General features: G+C 34.0%; 1 protein-coding gene and 1 long non-coding RNA gene across 3 annotated transcripts in view; both read right to left on the reverse strand.

The window, feature by feature from the left end:
* LOC138123305 (uncharacterized) overlaps positions 1-12,301 on the reverse strand; it is a 58,129-nt gene extending 45,828 nt beyond the window's left edge. For both annotated transcript variants that reach the window (XM_069037946.1, XM_069037949.1), the window contains exon 1: positions 11,718-12,301. In XM_069037946.1, coding sequence (XP_068894047.1) covers positions 11,718-12,255 — 538 coding nt within the window. In that variant the 5' untranslated portion in view covers positions 12,256-12,301. The remainder of the gene's footprint in view (positions 1-11,717) is intronic.
* LOC138123483 (uncharacterized) overlaps positions 1-20,058 on the reverse strand; it is a 154,270-nt gene that overhangs the window by 50,929 nt on the left and 83,283 nt on the right. The window lies entirely within an intron of this gene.

Consider the following 20,058-nt stretch of genomic DNA (forward strand, 5'->3'; position numbering starts at 1 on the left):
CACAGAACACCGACACAAACTGACACAACAATTCTTTCTGTTTATTCGTTGTCACTAGTTACAATAATCACTGGACATCTGATTTTAACAAAAAATTCGGAGAGCGAGCGTTTCGTACATTTTGTCGTGCGTGAGCGACAAAGTGACAGTCTTCGGAAAACGTCAACTTTGCGTTGTCAAATGCAAGCGCAAAAACCTATTTCTACATCGATTGTAGAAAAAGGTGATTACTTGATTATACTGGTAGTTTAGGGAGTTACAGTCACAAACTCCTCTCGATCATTTCCATACAAACATTTACAAAGCAGTATGCCTGCACCTACGACTTTATTGTGGAGTTGATGTAACAATGGTTGCTAATGAAATGATCAAATTCGGACAAATTTTCCCTACTCATAGGCGTTGAAAATACAAGGATATAGGGTAATTTCCATCCTTTTGATTTTACGATTTTACGATCTTTTTGGGACCGAGTTGGCTATGATTTTTTCTTTTAATGTTGGACTAACTGAGTCAGTGATGCAACGGATGCATTTTTTTTTTCTGTCAGTGTCTGTTCGACATTTCCTTGCCACCGCATTGCCACATTTATTATTTTAGTATTCGTAAGAAACTAAATGATTTATTAAGTATAGTATAATTCAGAATAAGTGGCATCGCGGTAGGCGTTAATTCTCTAAAGTGAGCTTTATGTTATGTCAAAAAATTTAGTAAACATGTGAAACCGTCATTACTTTATTCTGAGGTTATGCGTTACATAATTTTGACATGGTTTTCACCCACAGCAGAGATAACCCCCAGACAAATAATACACTTTTCATAAATGAAACAAGGAAATTCCAAATACTATAACAAGAAAATAAACACAAAACTATTCCAATGATAATATCAAGGCCAAATTAAAAGCGAAGGTTACCAACAGCATCGAAACTAGGGTATTATTAGCAAGGGTCCCGATATAACCTGCCAAAAAAAATCTGGGTCATTAGAAGGATCTAACAAGTCCAAAAAACCCCTTTTCATTAGGTCCAAAATAATGAGGATAAATTAACCCCTATCCACACCCATTCGACGCTGCTGACCACAAAAATATGTACCTACTCAGGAATTAATTGTTGGTGTTTGTAAGGATGACAGTATCTAAGCAACATAGGTACCTGAATCGTTTATGACAAATCTGACAAACTAAATCAAATTAATGACATTTATTGAAAACGCTGTACACTGTGTGCGTTAATTCACCAGCTTATTTAGGTACAAAAGCTGATTTTGTTGACTGAGATGAATGAGTAAGTAATAAATAAAGTGGTGTTCCTCAACGTGTAAATAAATGTAGAGGTAGTGTGTGCAAAATTGTGGAAGAACTGTATAATAAGAGTATCGTCTTAATTGTGGTTAAATAGCCAAAATAATGTATTGAATAAATTTATTTACACTTTACATATTCGTACTTTCAACTCTAACTGAGAATATCTACTAACTAATGAAAGGTAAACTAGACTAAAAAAAATATTTTATAATAAATGTTCTGTGTACCTTCCCTTGGTACCAATTTTCATAAACAGAATTCAGCATTTCTGGGTTTTTACGAATCTGGTTCGCTGCTTCTGTTACGCGTTTCTGGAGTTAGCCTTTTGTATTTATTTCAACTTCGTATACCAAAATCTTTCGTGTGGCCCCAAAAATTAAAATCCAGAGGGGTTAAATAGAGGATCGGGGACGCCATCGTATTGGAATCAGTCAGAACCAACCTCACATAAATGCAGATGTAGCTCCACAAAAGTACAACGGGACGGAAAGACTCCTTCAGGATAACGCTCGCCGTATGGTCGCCTTGCCGGTCTTGAATTACCACGTGTTTCGCCATAGAGTAAATGCAAATCGGCGTATTCTTGTTTTGTGAATTTCATAACTTTTTGAAGGATTCGCAAATTTAAAATTAAACTTGACAAATGTCATAGGTGTTACAGGTACCGTTGCTAAAGAAATTGCAGCCAAGTAACCAGAATTACCTTTTTAAAACCGATTAACTCATTAGCGTACAGCAAATTTTGACCAAATTTTCAATTATTTTTATCTCGAAAACGAAAAGACTTTTATTAGAAACATTTTTTGTATATGAGTTCTACTCATCGTCACCTATTACAGGATTTCTTGTGGTAGGTTATATCGGGACCACCCTGTATATGTAAAAATAATTTAAATTTCTGTCAAAGGAACAGTCAAAATTGCTAAAATAATTTTATTACGATAAAAATTTTGTATTAAACGATTTAATTTAATTTAAAAAGGACAGACCAGATTTAAGAGATCCGGCAACAATGTACCTATTCAGAAAATATAACCCTAAACTGAAAACAACCTAACCTAACACAAGAAGTATCAATTTCCTTTAGGGAATTTAGTTATCACCGAGGTACTGCCAACAAAATCACTAGATGGTCATAGCCAACTCGGTGCCAAAAAGATCGTGAATGCCTAATACCAAGGCGGTCTCTATTTTAACAGGCCGTGACACTGACTTCAGAAAGTAGTCTGTGGAATGGCCCACTAACGTCTGGCAACGTTGTTTCGCCAACATTTAAAAAAAGTTACTAGTTTTGAAGTTTCGTGATCACTCACTGTCACTCACTATTTTGTCATTGTCAGCTGTCAGTCAATCATCACTAAAAGATTTTTCTAATTCTCGTATTGCAATTTTACTTCAGTCAAAGTATATCAGGTGTCCAAGTCAAGGTAATTATGTGTATCCTGTTTTATAAGATAGCTATTGTTAGTAAAATTTCATAGAGTCCTGTATTCTGAACAAGTATCCTATCTAAAATGAAGATAGAAGTCCTTTTAGTTCACCGTGATTCCGTCATTGCATTAGCTCCAGTCCAACGATGCCACCTGTACACTGTACAGCTCAGGACAAGATTTTTTTTTAAAGTCGTACACAGAGACCATTAAAGACTAATAAAGGTGCAGTATGAATTGTTAAAAATAAATAAGAACTGCAAAAGCTATCCACTCGGGTGTATGGAACCTACCACCAGTACAGGTTTATAATTTAAAATGGATTTTAGACCTAATGGAACGAGCAACAAAGACCTCACTACAGACGTAAGAGTACAAGTAACAAAAGGGGCGAAGATATCAGGATACTTAAGGGGCATCACATGGACAAACAAATATCTAACAACTTCTTAACTTGTTAACGCGCCAGTTTTCTAGTTCCAAAATCCGCATCCATTCTTGCATTCTAATCTTCTTCGATGGGAATTTAAAAACGCTAACGTAGGAACTTGCTTGAAACATAATTTGACTAGCAATTGGGTACGCAACATTTATGTGGCATGTTTATTTTTTCAATTACTGAAATTAATTGTACAATTAATTGTCTTGTCAAAATGATTTTTGAATGAACCGCCTTTCTATGGAAGTGCCAATATTTTTGAAACTCAGGATGCTATGGAATGGCCCACTAAGAAATTTGGCAACGCAGCCAGTGTCCTGGCCTGTTAAAATAGAGATCGCCTTGCTAATACGCAGAATTATTTTGTGTCAAGGATACTCCACATTTTTTTTCCAAACTGATTTCAGAATCATCCTGTACAGGCTGATTCATCTTTTACCGCCGGTGGCAAAGTGACCCTTAAGAATTGAGAAAAATTTATAAAATTTACTTGATTTGTCGAAAAATTTACTTTCGACCGGTATAATTTATTTCAAATAGTTATTTATGTAACGAGTTCATGTGTAATTTTGGCTTTTTTTTGGCATGAGTGGACCAGTTTAAAACTCGAGTGAAACGAGAGTTTTAAAGGTCCACGAGTGCCACAAAAAAAGCCCAAATTACACAAGAACGAGTTGAATACAACGTTTTTTTGTTCGACGAGCCCCTTAAAGGCTCCAAATCGCTAAAAAATCTTTAAAATTAGCTTGACGTTTCGTTTTGACAAGTTGTCAAATTTATCAAAATCCGTTCACACAGGAGAAAATTCTCAAATTCTGACAGTGTCGAACAAAAAAAATTTTTTTTATTGAGCAGATATTTATAAAAAACTATTTTTCAAAAAAAAATTATGTTCAAATTTTTGCATTAGAATGTGGCTAATGGCGTATAAAATCAATATCTGCAATCCGTTTCGAAAAATGTTTGATAGTTTTTGAATTAAATCGATTTTAATGGAAAAGTTGCCTTTATTGATGGTTGTTGGCTTTTAGTGTTGTAAATTTTCTCTAACAATGACTACCTTGTAAAACTGACCTGCTTAGGCGAATTTCTTCGGTTTTACAAAGGACCCCCGCTGTGGCAATAAAAATCCTCTAATAAATCTTATTGTTAAGATATTTGGACATTATGTCGTAAATCATGAAGCAAATACAAATTTGAATATCAAAATGCGTTTATTTCAATAATACCATACGCTAAAATTAATTTAACATGGTAAAATTGTGTGAAAATACCTGAGTGTGCATATACTACAAGGTTGAATAAATTAAACAATTAATAATTGAAAAAATGGCAAAATTTGATCTAATTAACTTATAAATTTCATTTTTTGATATTATGTGCCTTATGGATAATAACGCGCAGCGAGTTGACTAACCCCACGAACAAAATAAAATCACTACACTACACTACTACAAAATCATACATCTATTTTTTATACAACTGGTTTGCATTGCATTAAAAAACGCAGTCGTATTTTTGATGTTTATTTTAATTTCTGCGGCAAAAATCAGGTAGCTAGTCTTGTATTGACATTTGTTTACTAGAAACGTCAAAAAAGTTTTCATTACGTTTTGTAAAACACTTTGAATTCCACATTATTGCATTCGTAAACATGGAATGCAAAGAAAACGACGTTAACGATGCCGATATCGACGACAGATTTCCCGCAGATATTGAAAAAGCAGCAAATAGAGCCACTTTAACATTTATAAATAAATAAAAAATAACTAGTGTTAAAAGTTTTTTTTTACTAGTCTTAAAAATGCTTTTAACACGGTAAGTTATAAAGAGTAATTTTTAATCAAATTAGCTTCCACTAAAACCGTCACTTTTAATGTCAGTTGTATAAAAAAATGTTTTTGGTTCGACACTGTCAGAATTTGAGAATTTTCTCCTTTGTGAACGGATTTTGATAAATGTCACAACTTGTCAAAACGAAACGTCAAGCTAATTTTAAAGATTTTAAGCGATTTGGAGCTTTTAAGAGGCTCGTCGAACCAAAAAACGTTGTATTCAACTCGTTCGTGTGTAAAATGGTCCACTCGTGCCAAAAAAGGCCTAATTTACGCACGAATTCGTTAAATAAACTACTATTTTTAATTAACTGTTCGAAGTCACATTTAGAACTCAAAAAAAAGTTGTCCCAGATTTATTTGAACATGACTGTACATTGTGTGGCGGTATGAGTTTACCCCTGTTGATGGTGTGTTGATATTATATACATATTATTATTAAATTTATTATTATTTATTTATTTATGAAATTATATGATTAGTATTAATGTTAGCGGGCGTAAAACACAGTTAAAACTTGTCTCTGCTTAAAAGCCAACAACTTAACTTGAAAATGTGATATTAACTGCTCGAAGTCACATTTAAAACCAAAATAAAAGTTGTTCCAGATTTATATGAAAAAGTGAAATTGGGAGTTACGTTACAATAGTTGCTCCAGATTTATTTGAACATGACTGTACTTTCTTTGGTGACCGCCCTTTTTGAGACAGTCAATATAACTCGATAGGAATAAATCACACCATAAAATATTTTTGTACAGTGGAGACCACGGAATTTCATACATCACGGTCATTTCACTGGCAAATGTTGTGAAATGGTTTTTAGTAATAGTAACCTCACTTTTAACATGCCTGTTAATTTGTTTTTGTCTCCATTTTTGTATGATGTAACTGATTGTACTTTTTGGAATACCCAGTATTTTCGAAATAGGTCCATAGGACTTACCATTCATTCAAGGTTTATGTTTGATTTTTATCGTTTAAGTTTTTTGACTCTCATCGTAAATTTATGATAAAATTTGCAAAGTGATGATAAAATAGTGCCTGTAACATACATAACATAATAAAAAACGCCTCAACCCATTACTTTTTTATTTATTATCCGATTTCAATGAACAAAAAAACCGAAGATATGGTTTTTCATGCGCTACAAAGCAGCCATAAAATCATTTTTTATACAACTGACATTAAAAGTGACGTTTTTAGTGGAAGCTAATTTGATTAAAAATTGCTCTTTATAAGTTACCGTGTTAAAAGTAGTTTTAACACTAGTAAAAAAAAAACTTTTAACACTAGTTATTTTTTATTTATAAATGTCAAAGTGGCTCTACTTGCCGCTTTTTCAATATCAGCGGGAAATCTGTCGTCGATATCGGCATCGTTAACGTCGTTTTCTTTGCATTCCATGTTTACGAATGCAATAATGTGGAATTGAAAGTGTTTTACAAAACGTACCTAATGAAACTTTTTTGACGTTTCTAATAAACAAATGTCAGTACAAGACTAGCTACCTGATTTTTGCCGCAGAAATTAAAATAAACATCAAAAATACGACTGCGTTTTTTAATGCAATGCAAACCAGTTGTATAAAAAATAGATGTATGATGGACGTGTTAAAAGTGATTTTATTTTGTTCGTGGGGTTGGTCAACTCGCTGCGTTCGTTTTCCAATCTACCCCACTTACAAAATAAAATCTCACTTTTAACACTTACATCATAAATAACTATTTTTTGGCGTTATTTTCAGTAGCTTACGATAGTCAATTTTTTTTTTAAATGGACACATGTAGTTTTTTAGGCTCAGTCTGATAAAGTTTTTTTTTCTGAATCTAAGGATGTATTAAAAGTTATCGTTTGGTCCATAGCTGACTGAAAAAAAAATAAAACAATTTTTAATTGTGGTTCAGTTTATTATGAAATTTTCAAGTGTGCCGTGAAAAACAATTGGAATACAAATATGTAGCAACAAATGTCAAGCGTGAGTTTGAAAATTTTCAGGTGCAATCTTGACGAGTTTTATTATTATTTTCTTGGAATACATAAATAATAATAATAATAGATGACATAAAACTTTATGCATCAAAAAAGAATCACATTTTATCTTTACTAACAATAACTGAAAATTTCTCAAATGATATTGGGATGAGTTTTGGTATTGATAAGTGTAAAATGCAATCAATATGTCGCGGTCATTACGAACATTTAGAATATATAACTCAAGAAGGAGAAATCATTAAAAATTTAAATAAAGGAGAATTTTATAAATATTTAGGTATTAATCAATCAAATCATATTCAACACTCAATTATAAAAGAAAATTTAGAAAAGCAATTTTATTTAAGAATTAAATCTATTTTAAAATCAAAATTAAACGGTAATAATTTAATTAAAGCAGTTAATACATATGCTGACCTATTCTTTCGATGTTAGAAAATGGTCCAAAACTAATTTACAGAACATAAACATTAAAACTAGAGTTCTTTTTACTAAATTTAGTAAACACCATCCTAAATCTGCTATTGAAAGATTTAATTAACGCGAAAACGGTGGTAGGGGTTTTTCAAATCTAGAAATACTGCTAAAAAATCAAATTGCTTCACTAAAAAATTATTTCCTCAATAGAGCTCGTGATAACACCTTTTTCAATGCATTGGTTTCAGCCGATAAAGGCTACACACCTTTAAATTTAAGTGATAATATAATTTCAGACATTGTTAAGCCAAATATACCTGACACAATAGCAAATATAAAACAGAAATCTTTACATGGGAGATACTTTAAAGAACTGGAACAACCAGAAGTTAATATTCAGGCCTCTCATGCATGGCTTAAGAAATCAAATATTCACCCTGAGACGGAGGGTTTTATATTTGCAATACAAGATCGTGTTATAAATACAAGAAATTATAAAAAACACATATGCGGTTTACAATCGATAATTGATAAATGTAGGATTTGCGGAACTGAAGGGGAAACAATTGAACACATTATTTCTTCTTGCACCGTTTTGGCTCAAAGCGAATATAAAAAACGACACGATATATTCGCTAAAATTATACACATGAATTTAGCTGTTAAATTCAATTTATTAAAGAATACACAACCACATTATAGTTATACACCAGAAAGTTGTTTGGAAAATGACAGTTACAAGTTATATTTTGATAGAACAATTTTAACTAACATTCATATTAAGCATAACAGACCAGACATTATAATTTTAAATAAACAACAAAAGCAAGCATATCTTTTAGATATAGCTGTTCCAAATTCACATAATATAACACAGACATATAACACAAAAATTAATAAATATTTAGAGCTGTCCGTTGCTATGAGAAATCTTTGGTGTTTAGAAAAAATTTCTATTTTACCAGCAACGGGAATAGTACCGCAATCTCTTTTTAAAAATTTAAAAATTCTGGATTTAGATAACACATTGGTAGTTGAAATTCAAAAAGGTATATTATTATACTCATGTCACATCGTGAGGAAGTTCCTTAACATTGACACAGAACATAATACACAACAAAGTCATAATGCGGAGGCGAGACGCCGGTAATTATGTTGATAAGCACTGCACTATTACTTGATAGTAATATCCGTAATAGTGTATGTACTCCGGCAAAATTGCCGTGCCGCCGGGTGGAGGTGAGATAGTAAAATAAGTAAAATATGTGTATTATTTCTTTTACTATGTACAATAGTGAAAGAAATCATTTATTAAAATTTAACATAAAATAACATTTTTAATTTACAATGCGAAAATTTCCGATAATAATGCGGAATCTGTAAAAGTGCCCCGAATGCTTGCAGCGTTTCCACGTTGAATGGTAAGGGAAATCCTCTCAAAAAGGAATTTCTTAGATTTTGAATCCCCTGATTCCGCGATAAGTCGGGCTCCGATGACATTAATGAAATCTATTGTTTCTTTGCACCAAGGCCCTAAGGTTTCAAAGGCTAAACCTTTAAATATGTAGTTTGACGAAATAATTGAACGATATTTGTTATGTTTGCGTTTGGAAGCCATTTCAGCGGCAAAACCTGAGACTTCAGATGTTCTCAATACGTAACTGTCTGCAAGTGTATCTACGACAGTAACGTCCCAAACCAAAGGTTGACCTTTATTCCACGGTACTAAAGTCATCCCATCAGGGCGTTTTCCGTCATCACGAGATAGTCCGTTTGGTTCTAAAGTTGAATTAACATGAATAGAAGTCAAAGACCGGTTGATAATAGAATTAATTTCAGTGTGTCTTGAAAATCTACCAATAATAATTATTTTTTCTATTAACTTTTTGTTTTTGACTAATTACGATTTTTATTACACTCGAACATAAAATAATAGTCAAATGACTGCTATCCTGCATGACTGATAATGTTATTTTATAGTTAAATAAAAAAAGTTTAAAAAAGCAGATGAAAACTTCTAAGCTGACGTTTAGATGACATTTATCGTACTTTGTATTCCGATTGTTTATCACGGCACTCTTAAAAATTTTATAATAAGCTGAACCACAAAAAAAAAATTATTTTTTTTTCAGTTAGCTATGAACCAAATGATAACTTTCAATACATCATTAGATCCAGAAAAAAAAACCTTACCAGACCAAGCCTAAAAAACTACATGTGTCCATTTAAAAAAAAAAAGTTGACTATCGTTAGCTATTGAAGATAACGCAAAAAAAACCATTTTAAGGTTGTTTTGTAGCGCTTGAAAAACCATATCTTTGATTTTCTTGTTCATTGAAATCGGGTAATGAATAACAAAGTTATGGGTTGAGGCGTTTTTCATCAAACAGCCTGTATATCGGGCCTTCAAATAAATATATATTTAGAGTTGGCGTAGGCGACATTCTAATTCTGTTAACAGTGTAAAGTAATTTTTGTAGGTAACCAATTATTCTCCTGAGTTATACACGTTACATAGTAAGCTTTTTCCCAATTTCATATTGTCATATTCCGCAGAGGGGAAATAGGGAGAATGCACTACAAAAATTAAAAATATTTTCTAACCTAATTTTATTTCGTTAAAATGTCAGACGTTTCTTGTGTCATTTTATACGCTGGAAAAATGTTGCAAACAATTGAATTTCCATAGGTTGCTCTAAATATAAATTTATTTGAAGGCCCGTTATTATGAATTCAGATATCAACAAAGCCTTAAACAACAAAGTGAAAATACTGTAAGTGTGAGTAAAAGGATAAAATGAAACACCAAAGAAATTGCTGGAAATGCCTACCGTCGTTTGCAATGCAAGCTTCTGTACGACGTGTCCAAGAAAGGCGAATTCTGTTCAGAATGTCTCTGTTTTCACAAATTTTCTGAGCGGGGGCCGCGTTTTGAACGTAATGAAGTGGTGCATCATCGTAAAGGTGCCATATTTTTCGTCGAATTGCTAGAGGAATTTCCTCTTGTAATTCGGGCACAACTTTAAAAATTGAAGATAACCGTCTACATTTAAATGGCAAGGTGAAACATAGGGACCTACAAGGTGATTTTCCCAACCCAACCCACACGTTAATGGAAAAATGACTGCGAAGTGACGCTCTTGGATTTCGTAAGGAATAATTCCTTCTGCAACCAAAATGCGATGTCGTTGGCGGCCAAATTCGCGCTTACTCATTTCGAACCTTTCACCGTAGATTAGCTCTGAGTAAAAAAAATCATTTATTGTTATTTATTTTTTTTATTTATCTCTGAGTATCCATGAGCTTGGCAATAGATCAAAAACCATATCGGTTTTCTCCAGGTTGGTGAAAGACATTTGTGATTTAAATGGAGGTTAAGATCGATGTTCTTGTCAAAGTGACTTAATTTTGAATTAAATGACAACAAAAAAAGTCTACTATGATTTATTTTTGACCTATTTTTTCATAAAATTCAGTGGGTCCAAGCTTTTTTTTTTAACTTTTAGCCCCTTTTTCTCGAAAAATATCAACATTTGTGTAAGGCATTATTGGCTCAATCGTTACCTTATGTGGGGTTCTATCACAGGTTAAAATATCTGCACAACCTTCAAAGTTACTCTGTATTTATTATTGTATAACTATTGTTTAAAAATAACAATTAATAAATTATATTAAAAAATTAGCGGCGCCATATTAGAACAAGCTCGGTTGATTTACCGGCAATCGGCAACAGTTTACTTGCGGTCAAAATAGATCTTTTTAGTTCCTTCGATTTAAATTCGCCCATGCGGGAGATTACATTTAGTTGTGTGTTCTATGTTTGTGATCAAATAATTGCTTCCCAAAGGTTGCTAGTGCGCGGCAGGGCTTAAACAGCTGATCCGTCATCCGTAATCCGTAGTAATCAAACAACAAATGGCAGTTGATTAACGTCAAACATTACTGCATGCTTCATTTATTCACATTCTTTTGAATAATATATTTATTAGTTATTTTTATATAATTGTTCTGGGCATCTTTGAAAATTTATATTATTATAATAGGTATGACTTAGTCTAACCCTTGAATGAGGAGACGCTCAGTAACATTTGGCCAAGATGGAAGATGAAGATTGAAATACTTGTCTACAATCGATTAGTAATTATAACGATTTCCATTAGTGATTTAATTTTTTTAACGGGTCAAACCACAGGCTCGTGAAATTTAAATTAAAATTTTGTATTAGGAAGCGTATATGAATTTGTGTTTCTTTTATATTTATTTATTTTTAATGTATGTAATAAAGAAACTTACATGTTTCCGCTAACTGCTTTTTTGAAGATTTTGATTTAGATTTTGTCTCTTTTAAATATCCTTTAGATACACTCAGTCCTGGCTTACAAATGCAGACAACTTTCTTCGTATTATCTGTTTTATTACTGCTACTATTAGTTGTATCCAAAGCGGTTTCATATATGGCATCTCCTATCATTTCCATGTTCTTACAATTTTGAAAGACAGAAGTTTCATTTTCAACATTCGATCCATTAGTAGGAGTTTCGGTATTATTAGGCAAATTTGACTTCTCTGTTTCATTTACTTTGATGTCTGTGATTTCACCAGCACTCTTATACAAATTTTCACATATTTTAGGACATGCACATAAAAGTTCTTCTTCAGAAGTGTTGTTTGGTTGTAACTTTGAAACCTCGATTGTTTGTTTTAGACTTTGAACCAGATTTGCTGATGCTGATATAAATACTGTTAAATTTTCCAGTAGTTGTACCCAATTTTCATCATTTTGATCAGGTAAATCACTAACTGGAACAGAAAAATTGTTATACTGTGACATTAGGCACTAAAATTTTGACATTTCACCACAAATTTTAAAATATTTTTAAGGCACTCTGGATTAGTTATATTCAAGGCAAGCCATATTGAATTTATTATTATATCCTATGATCAAGATCTTTGTAATCTAGTCAGTCTTGGAGACGAAACCGCACGTCTTCTTGGATTAATAGGTATGTCTAGTAACAACTAAAGTTGGATCATTTATAGACTTTCTAGATATAATTAATTCTAGTTGTCTAAATTTGATATACGCAATGTTTTAAACATACACGTAGAACTGCTGCCTTTACAACAGATTTGGCGTTAATATAAATTTTTTGTTAGATTCTTGGTCGATATTTTGTTACAATCTGCAAATCCAGCCTCGACTGCGCCCTCTGCAAGGTGTCTTATTCTATTCGATAATAGAGGTCGTTCAAGAGATGAAGAAAGTTAAGACAGTGTGGTCGTACGATGTCTCACTTCTGATTGGCTGGCTGAAAAGTCCGCCATTAGTTTGCTAAACTTTGCAGTGCTAGTACGTGTTGTGCGAGCATAAATCGTTATTTTTTAGTTTACTCTGTTTATGAACTGTGTTATTTATACGAAAAAGGTCAATTTACAGGATTTTTTAGATGTTTTGCCAATACAAAAAGAAAAGAATGTGTCAGAAAATATTCCAGAACCTAAAATAAATTTGAATATTGGGTCATTAAATTCATTTTACAATGTTTGTGGCTATTTGGTGAATAGACCCAATAAAAATTAAGAACTCGTTCCAAGTGTATTTTGTCTGTGGGGTCAAAAACAGCCAATAACCTACGGTTTTCAAAATCGACACAAATAACTTTGTTTGTTCGACACCGTCAGAATTTGAGAATTTTCTCCTGTGTGAACGGATTTTGATAAATGTCACAACTTGTCAAAACAAAACATCAAGCTAATTTTAAAAATTCTAACCAATTTGGAGCCTTTAAGGGGTTCGTCGAACTCGTTCGTGTGTAAATTGGGACTTTACACCTAATTTACACGCAAACTCGTTAAATAAACTACATACCTACTGTTTTGCAATTTTGAATTAAAATAGTGTCATTATAGTTGTCATTTTGAATTTCGAAACAGCCTTCTTTTTTTTACTCCACACAAAAAACAGTACCGAAAAGTCTTTTCGACATCGTATGTCGAAAAGTTGGTTACTAGATACCAAAAAACGTAACAGCATATAACAAAATTTGTTAAGATTTGTGCTATTTTAATTCAAAATTGCAAAAAACCAACTACCAACTCGGCACGCCTCGTCGGACAAACTTACAACTAGTGAAAAAAACACATTCATTTTACTACTTATACACTACTCAAAAAATAAAAGTAGTCACTTTTTTGAACTTCGATATTTTTTTTATATTTTAAGAGATTTCGTTCAAACTTGGAATATGTAAGGAACCATTAATTATTGAACTTATTTTAACAAATTAAAAACAGATAGACACTGGAGCAATCTACTACTAACATTTATGTACTAAGATGTGCAAAAATAAACAGTTTGAAATCAAATGGGATTAAAAAAAGTCTGACAACTTGGCTAATTTGTACCAATTATGAGGTTAATATCTGGTGTGGCTTCCTCTTGCCTGCCAAACGTCGTTGCAGGCTTCGAATAAGCCCTCGCAACCCATCTTGGGGAAAACTGTTCAGTTGTAATTGGAGGATTTGGACGTCCTCGAACACGTTTCCCTAATTGTTCCCAAACATGTTCGATTGGATTTATGTCTGCGCTGCATGCGGGTCAATTCATTTTACGGATATTGTGATCATCAAGATAATTATCAGTGATGATGTGAGTAATGTGCTGTCTGGCATTACCTTGCACAAAAACAAAATTTTGTCAACAACATTTGCTCTTGGGATCACTTGACGTTCTAAAATCTCATCAATGTACCTTCGAGCTGTTAGGCCACCATTGCGAAGAAAAACAAGGTCCTTGCGAGTGTTTATTGTTAATCCACACCACACCATTATGGATCCACCACCAAAAGGGACAGTTTCATACAGTATGTTTGACATGAAATGTTCGAAAGCCCTCCTCCAGACTCTTACACCTTCACCATTACCTGACAGTACAAACTTGGACTCATCGAAATTAAAAAAGTGACTACTTTTATTTTTTGAGTAGTGTATTATAATATACTATTTTACATTTTATAGACTTAGAAAATGTTTTGACGTTGTGTCTATTATGAAAACATTATTTCTAGATTTATCTCTGTGAGAGTTTCAATGAATCAGCAATACAGGATCAGCGAACACGAAATTCTTTATTATGACAACTCAAAAGTACAATTGTTTGTTATTATATGCCTACTATATAATACAACACATGGCAACACCAAAGGGTAAAATTGCCAAACTCCAACACCCCCCCTCAAGTTACAGCTGAGGTGTTGTCGGATTGAAGTCCCAATCCAAGAATACATCTGTCATGATTTTCTTTGGGTAAGGCTTTCGTTAGTACATCTGCTATCATTTCCTCGGTCGGTAGGTACAGGATCTTGATGGGATGTTTCTTCACTGCGCGCAGAGGAGTATTAGACGCTGAAAGTTGATCAAAAGTCGAAAATTTAAAATTTAATTTCATTAAGTTGAACCATGTAGTGGGGTAGTAGATAAAGTATGTTGTCATTTGCCAGTTTCAAAAGAAAAAAATGCACGATGGCGGACGCCCAGACGAACCTTATTGTTTCTCAGGGCTGTGTTCTGACCTGCTACGTTATTGGTTATAAAAAGTTTCAGTGTCAATTTTTTCTGTATTTATAAAGTTTTCTGTGATGGACTCGAGTCAGTAAGCGTTTTGATAATTTTTTTAATACCATTAACACAAAGGAACTGAAACTGGAAGTTATAAATAACGTATGTTGTAAAAGTGGTGTGTTTTAAACTAACTTCCAAGGTCTTCCAAGGCCCACTTCTAATGTTTACGTGTACTAACCTCTATGCAGAAGTGACTTAAAAAGAAAAAAATCACCAAAACACACCAATTATTTTTAAATATACAGGGTCGCTAGAGGTATGGATACAGCTAAATATTTTCAGAACGGTTTAGCAGAGCTCCTTGAAATTTGGCACACAGTTAGAAGTGTTTAAAATCTATCATCTAAGATTTTTTTCAATTTTTCAACATCATTTATGTTGAAGATACCAGGCTAACTTGATTTTTTTTTAATGGCATGGGTGGTCAAATTTAATCTTTTTAAAAAGAGTATTTTTTTGTGGTTACATTGCCCAACTATATGAAATTAATTTTAAATTTTCGACTTTTACCGTCCAATACCCCTCTGTGCTGCGTCGCGAATAAAATGGTATCTAACATCAATATGTTTCGATCTTGCATGATAGACGGAATTTTCGGTTAATTTTCCAGCACCTTGATTATCGTTAAAAACCACAACGTTTGCTAGTGATTGAAATCCCAATTCCTTCAGGTAACCAATTAGAAAAACTGCTTCCTTGGATGCATCACTGAGTGCCATATATTCGGCTTCGGTAGACGATAATGCGACGGTTCGTTGCTTTCTGGATTCCCAGGAGAAAGCAGCGCCGGAGAGTATGAAAGTTGATCCCGTGTAAGATCTTCTGTCAATCTCGCAGTTCGCCCAGTCTGCGTCTACGTAGCAGGTTAAATTATCCTGATTCTTCCTGTAGATGAGTTTCTTGTCGATGGTTCCTTTCAGATATCTAAGAACTCTCTTAGCCGCTGTGCAATGTTTCTTGCGGTAACAATTGCTGAATTGACTCAGGAAGCTCACAGCATGTGATACATCTGGACGAGTCCCCACTGCAACATACATAAGCGCTCCTATTAGCTCTCTAAAAGGAAAATTTGTATCTTCGTTGTCATCTTCAGAATGAAGTTCAGAAAGTTTAGATCCAACTACAAGCGGTGTCAAAACGGGCTTACAATCTTCCATGCAATATCTCTTCAAGATTTCCCGGATATATCCTGCTTGAGACAGGCATATTTCATTTTCATTTTGCTCTATTTGAATGCCCAAACAGTATTTTGCTAAACCAAAATCTTTGATACGAAAAGTTTTGGAAAGAACGTCTTTGATTTGCCTTTCTCTTTCCTGATTTCCGGAGATAATTAATATATCGTCCACATAGATCAAAACAAATGTTCTCGTGTTTTTGTCAACGTATACACACGGATCTGCATTTGTTGGAACAAGTCCTGCTCTTTTCATTGTTTTATCTATTTCGTAGTTCCATTGTCGACCTGCTTGTCGCAACCCGTACAGAGCCTTACGAAGTCTGCAGATTTTATTTTCACCTTGAAGATCTCTCAACATAACTCTAGCTTTTTTCACAAGTGTATGATCATCTTCTTCTTCATCGATAATTCGTTGGAGCATTTCTTTGAGCAATGCAGGTTTTTCCATAAAAACTTCCGTGTCTATTTTGCCGTTTAAATATGCGCTTGTTACATCTAGCTGCGATATTTTCAAATTGTATCTAGCTGCTAGGGCCACCAACAATCTCAATGAGCTTAAACGAGCAACTGGCGCAAACGTGTCATGGAAGTCAATCCCGGGTCTCTGAGTAAATCCCTTTGCCACTACTCTTGCCTTACGTCGGTCTAAGGTTCCATCAGCTGCATATTTGTTGCGGAGAACTGTCCTGCAACCCACTACTTTGGCGTGATCTGGCTTGTCGACGACATCCCATGTATCGTTGATGACTAGACTCTTAATCTCAGATAGGATGGCATCCTTCCATTCGTCCTTATCTGCACCGTGGATAGCTTCTGAAAAAGGAATTTCAGATGCTGCCATGACAAAATCTATCTCTTCGTATCGCGGATCTTCATTCGAAGTTGGTTCAATGTTCGATCTGTCGACTACAACAGGAAGATTTTGATTGTAGATCGTGTGATACTGTTTCTTCGGTCTTCCAACTTTTCCAGTTAAAATCTTGCGAGGTCTTCCCGGACCCCTCTTGGTTTTGATTGCGTCATCCATTTTCTCGATCTTTTCGTCTGGAGTGACTATCTCACCTGTGATTTCGTCTTCTTCGAAATCTTGCATCAATGGAATTTCTTGCATATTGACAGTTGGAGCCTTCGTCTCTTCTAGACTGTTTTCCCCCCCACAAATGTCAATATCAACTCTTCCGCTAGGATCCGTATTGCCCAATACATCGGAGAGCTTAAACCTTCTATTTAAAGTTTCACTTGAGATTATATCTTCATACTCATTGCTTTCGAATTCTTCGAAGAATTTGACATCTCTCGAAATTCGAATTTTTTGCTCTGACGGTATCCACACTCGATACCCTTTTGGATTATCTGAATAACCAACAAATATTCCTTCAACAGTTTTCGAGTCAAACTTCCCTCGATTAGTTGATTTATCCAAAACGTAAGCTTTGCAACCAAATATTTGTAGATGACTAACATCTGGAGACTTCCCAGTCCAACGTTTATAGGGAATATCTCCGTCAATACTTTTGGAGATGCATCTGTTTCGAACGTGATTTGCTGTCATTATGGCTTCTCCCCAAAATGATGCAGGAAGACCAGACTCTAATAACATACATCTGGCAGCTTCTACCAGCGTTCTATTCTTGCGTTCTGCCAAACCGTTCTGTTGAGGACTGTAGACCGTAGTCAAACGACGTTGAATACCAGAAAAACCGGAAAAACTTGTCCATTTCCTTGTTGCAATATTCTTTTCCATTATCTGATTGAACTGCTTTGATTTTTCTTTCCAATTGTGTTTCCACAAAGTTCTTGTACTCTCTGAATTTTGATGCTACTTCGGATTTCTTCCGAATCAGATACGTTTGAGTCCAGCGACTGTAATCGTCTGTAAAAGTAACAAAATAACGAGCACCACCCTTAGACTCAATTCTCATAGGCCCGCATACATCTGTATGTACGATGTCCAGCAGATTTGAGGATCGATTAGGGCGTCTTCGAAACGGGGCGGTAGCAAACTTGCCAGCGATACAAATTTTGCATGGGTTATTGGTACTCACAGCGCCTTTTAATTTCGCACCAGTAACGAGATTTTTCTTCATCATTACTTCCAAATCTTTGAAGTTTAAATGACCAAAACGTCGATGCCAATTGTTAAAAATGTCACATGTCATAGTGACAGATGTAGCACATGCTTTCTGGTGATTTTCTCGAAGATAGAATAGGTCTCCATCTCGATCTGCTATCATCTTGACATGTCCACGACTGGTCGAGTCAATGAAGGTTTTTACTTCTTAATCCTCAGAAACAGCTCCGATTTTGATGATTTTTTTTTTAATGTGTGTATTTATATATTATTTGAAATCAGAAACATTTTGTTTGGGGCACGTAAATATTTATATTGTTTAAACAATAATTTGCTATTTATGGAAAAAATTCCGTTTTCCACGATATTTATTTCAAAGATTTTTTTTATATTGAAACTGAAGCATAAAGAGTAGTTGTTAAGTTAAAATTTCTAGTAAAAAAAAAACAATTTTTACAACAAAAAACATAATAAAAATGCAACATAAAACCAAATTCAGAGAACATTTTTTACCCAGTCGTGTCTTTCTGAACAGCTTAAACAATGACATAGTTGAATCAAACAGTGTAGTTGTTTTTAAAAATAAATTACAAAAATATCCTCTGGAAATTCATAGCCATAATTACAATTAAGTAGTGCTTATAGGCGGCCCGGCCGCGACTCGAACGGAGCAAACAGTGAAATACATCTGTTGGAAATCTTACACTAAAGCTTGCTAAGTTAATTTCTGGGAATAAAACAGGCTAATGCCCCTATTTCTCCAATTAATAATAAAAATAATAATATCCATTATTCCTCCAATTAATAATATGTAATTTCAGCAATGGGAATAGTACCGCAATCTCTTTTTAAAAAATTTGGACTTAGAGAACACATTGGTGGTTGAAATTCAAAAAGGTATATTATTATACTCATGTCATATCGTGAGGAAATTCCTTAACATTGACACAACATAAAACACAAAAAAGTTAAAATGTGGAGGCGAGACGCCGGTAATTATGTTGATAAGCACTGCACTATTACTTGATAGTAATATCCGTAATGCATAAAGTACATGAAAAAAATTAACAAAAATAAAAGAAGTAAATTTATAATTCAGAAAAAACTATAAGGGTAATTGTTCACTTTAACTACTTTTGGAATTTTCGCGTTTTTTCTGGCTAGACAGCCTCAGGACGTCCCTCCTACATCGTTTCCCACCAGTCAAACCTTGTGCAAATGAAAATTTTCCTTACGTTTTAGTTATACCATTGTCTAAGTTCTACTTAGACAATGGTTATACTAAGACTTGGCGCGACCTTGACGCGACCTTGAAACACAACAAGGGAGAAAAAAAGGCATTTGCACAAGGTTTGAATGGTGGGACACGATCTAGGAGGACGCCCTGAGGGTGTCTAGCCAGAAAAAAAGCGAAAATTCCAGAAGTAGTTAAAGTGAACAATTATAGTGGCGGCCGGGGAAAATGGGAATGACTTAAATTACTTTGGGCTGTATTTAAATAAATCTGTAATGGTTATCATTATAAAGATTTACGACAGGGACCGATTTCTTTGAATACCTGTGTTCTTAGAAGGAACGATTTAAGAAGGGTTTTGTTTGCAGGTGGTGACAGGCAAAAATTTAGCCCTATCGTAAATCGTTATAATGATAACCATTACAGTTTTATTTGAATACAGCCCAGAATGATTTAAGTCATTCTCATTTTCCCCGGCCGCCACTATACCACTTTAAGTACATGACGGGGCGCACTGGAGCATTTGTTG

This window comes from Tenebrio molitor, chromosome 1, assembly GCF_963966145.1.
Source record: "Tenebrio molitor chromosome 1, icTenMoli1.1, whole genome shotgun sequence".
NCBI classification, from domain to species: domain Eukaryota; kingdom Metazoa; phylum Arthropoda; class Insecta; order Coleoptera; family Tenebrionidae; genus Tenebrio; species Tenebrio molitor.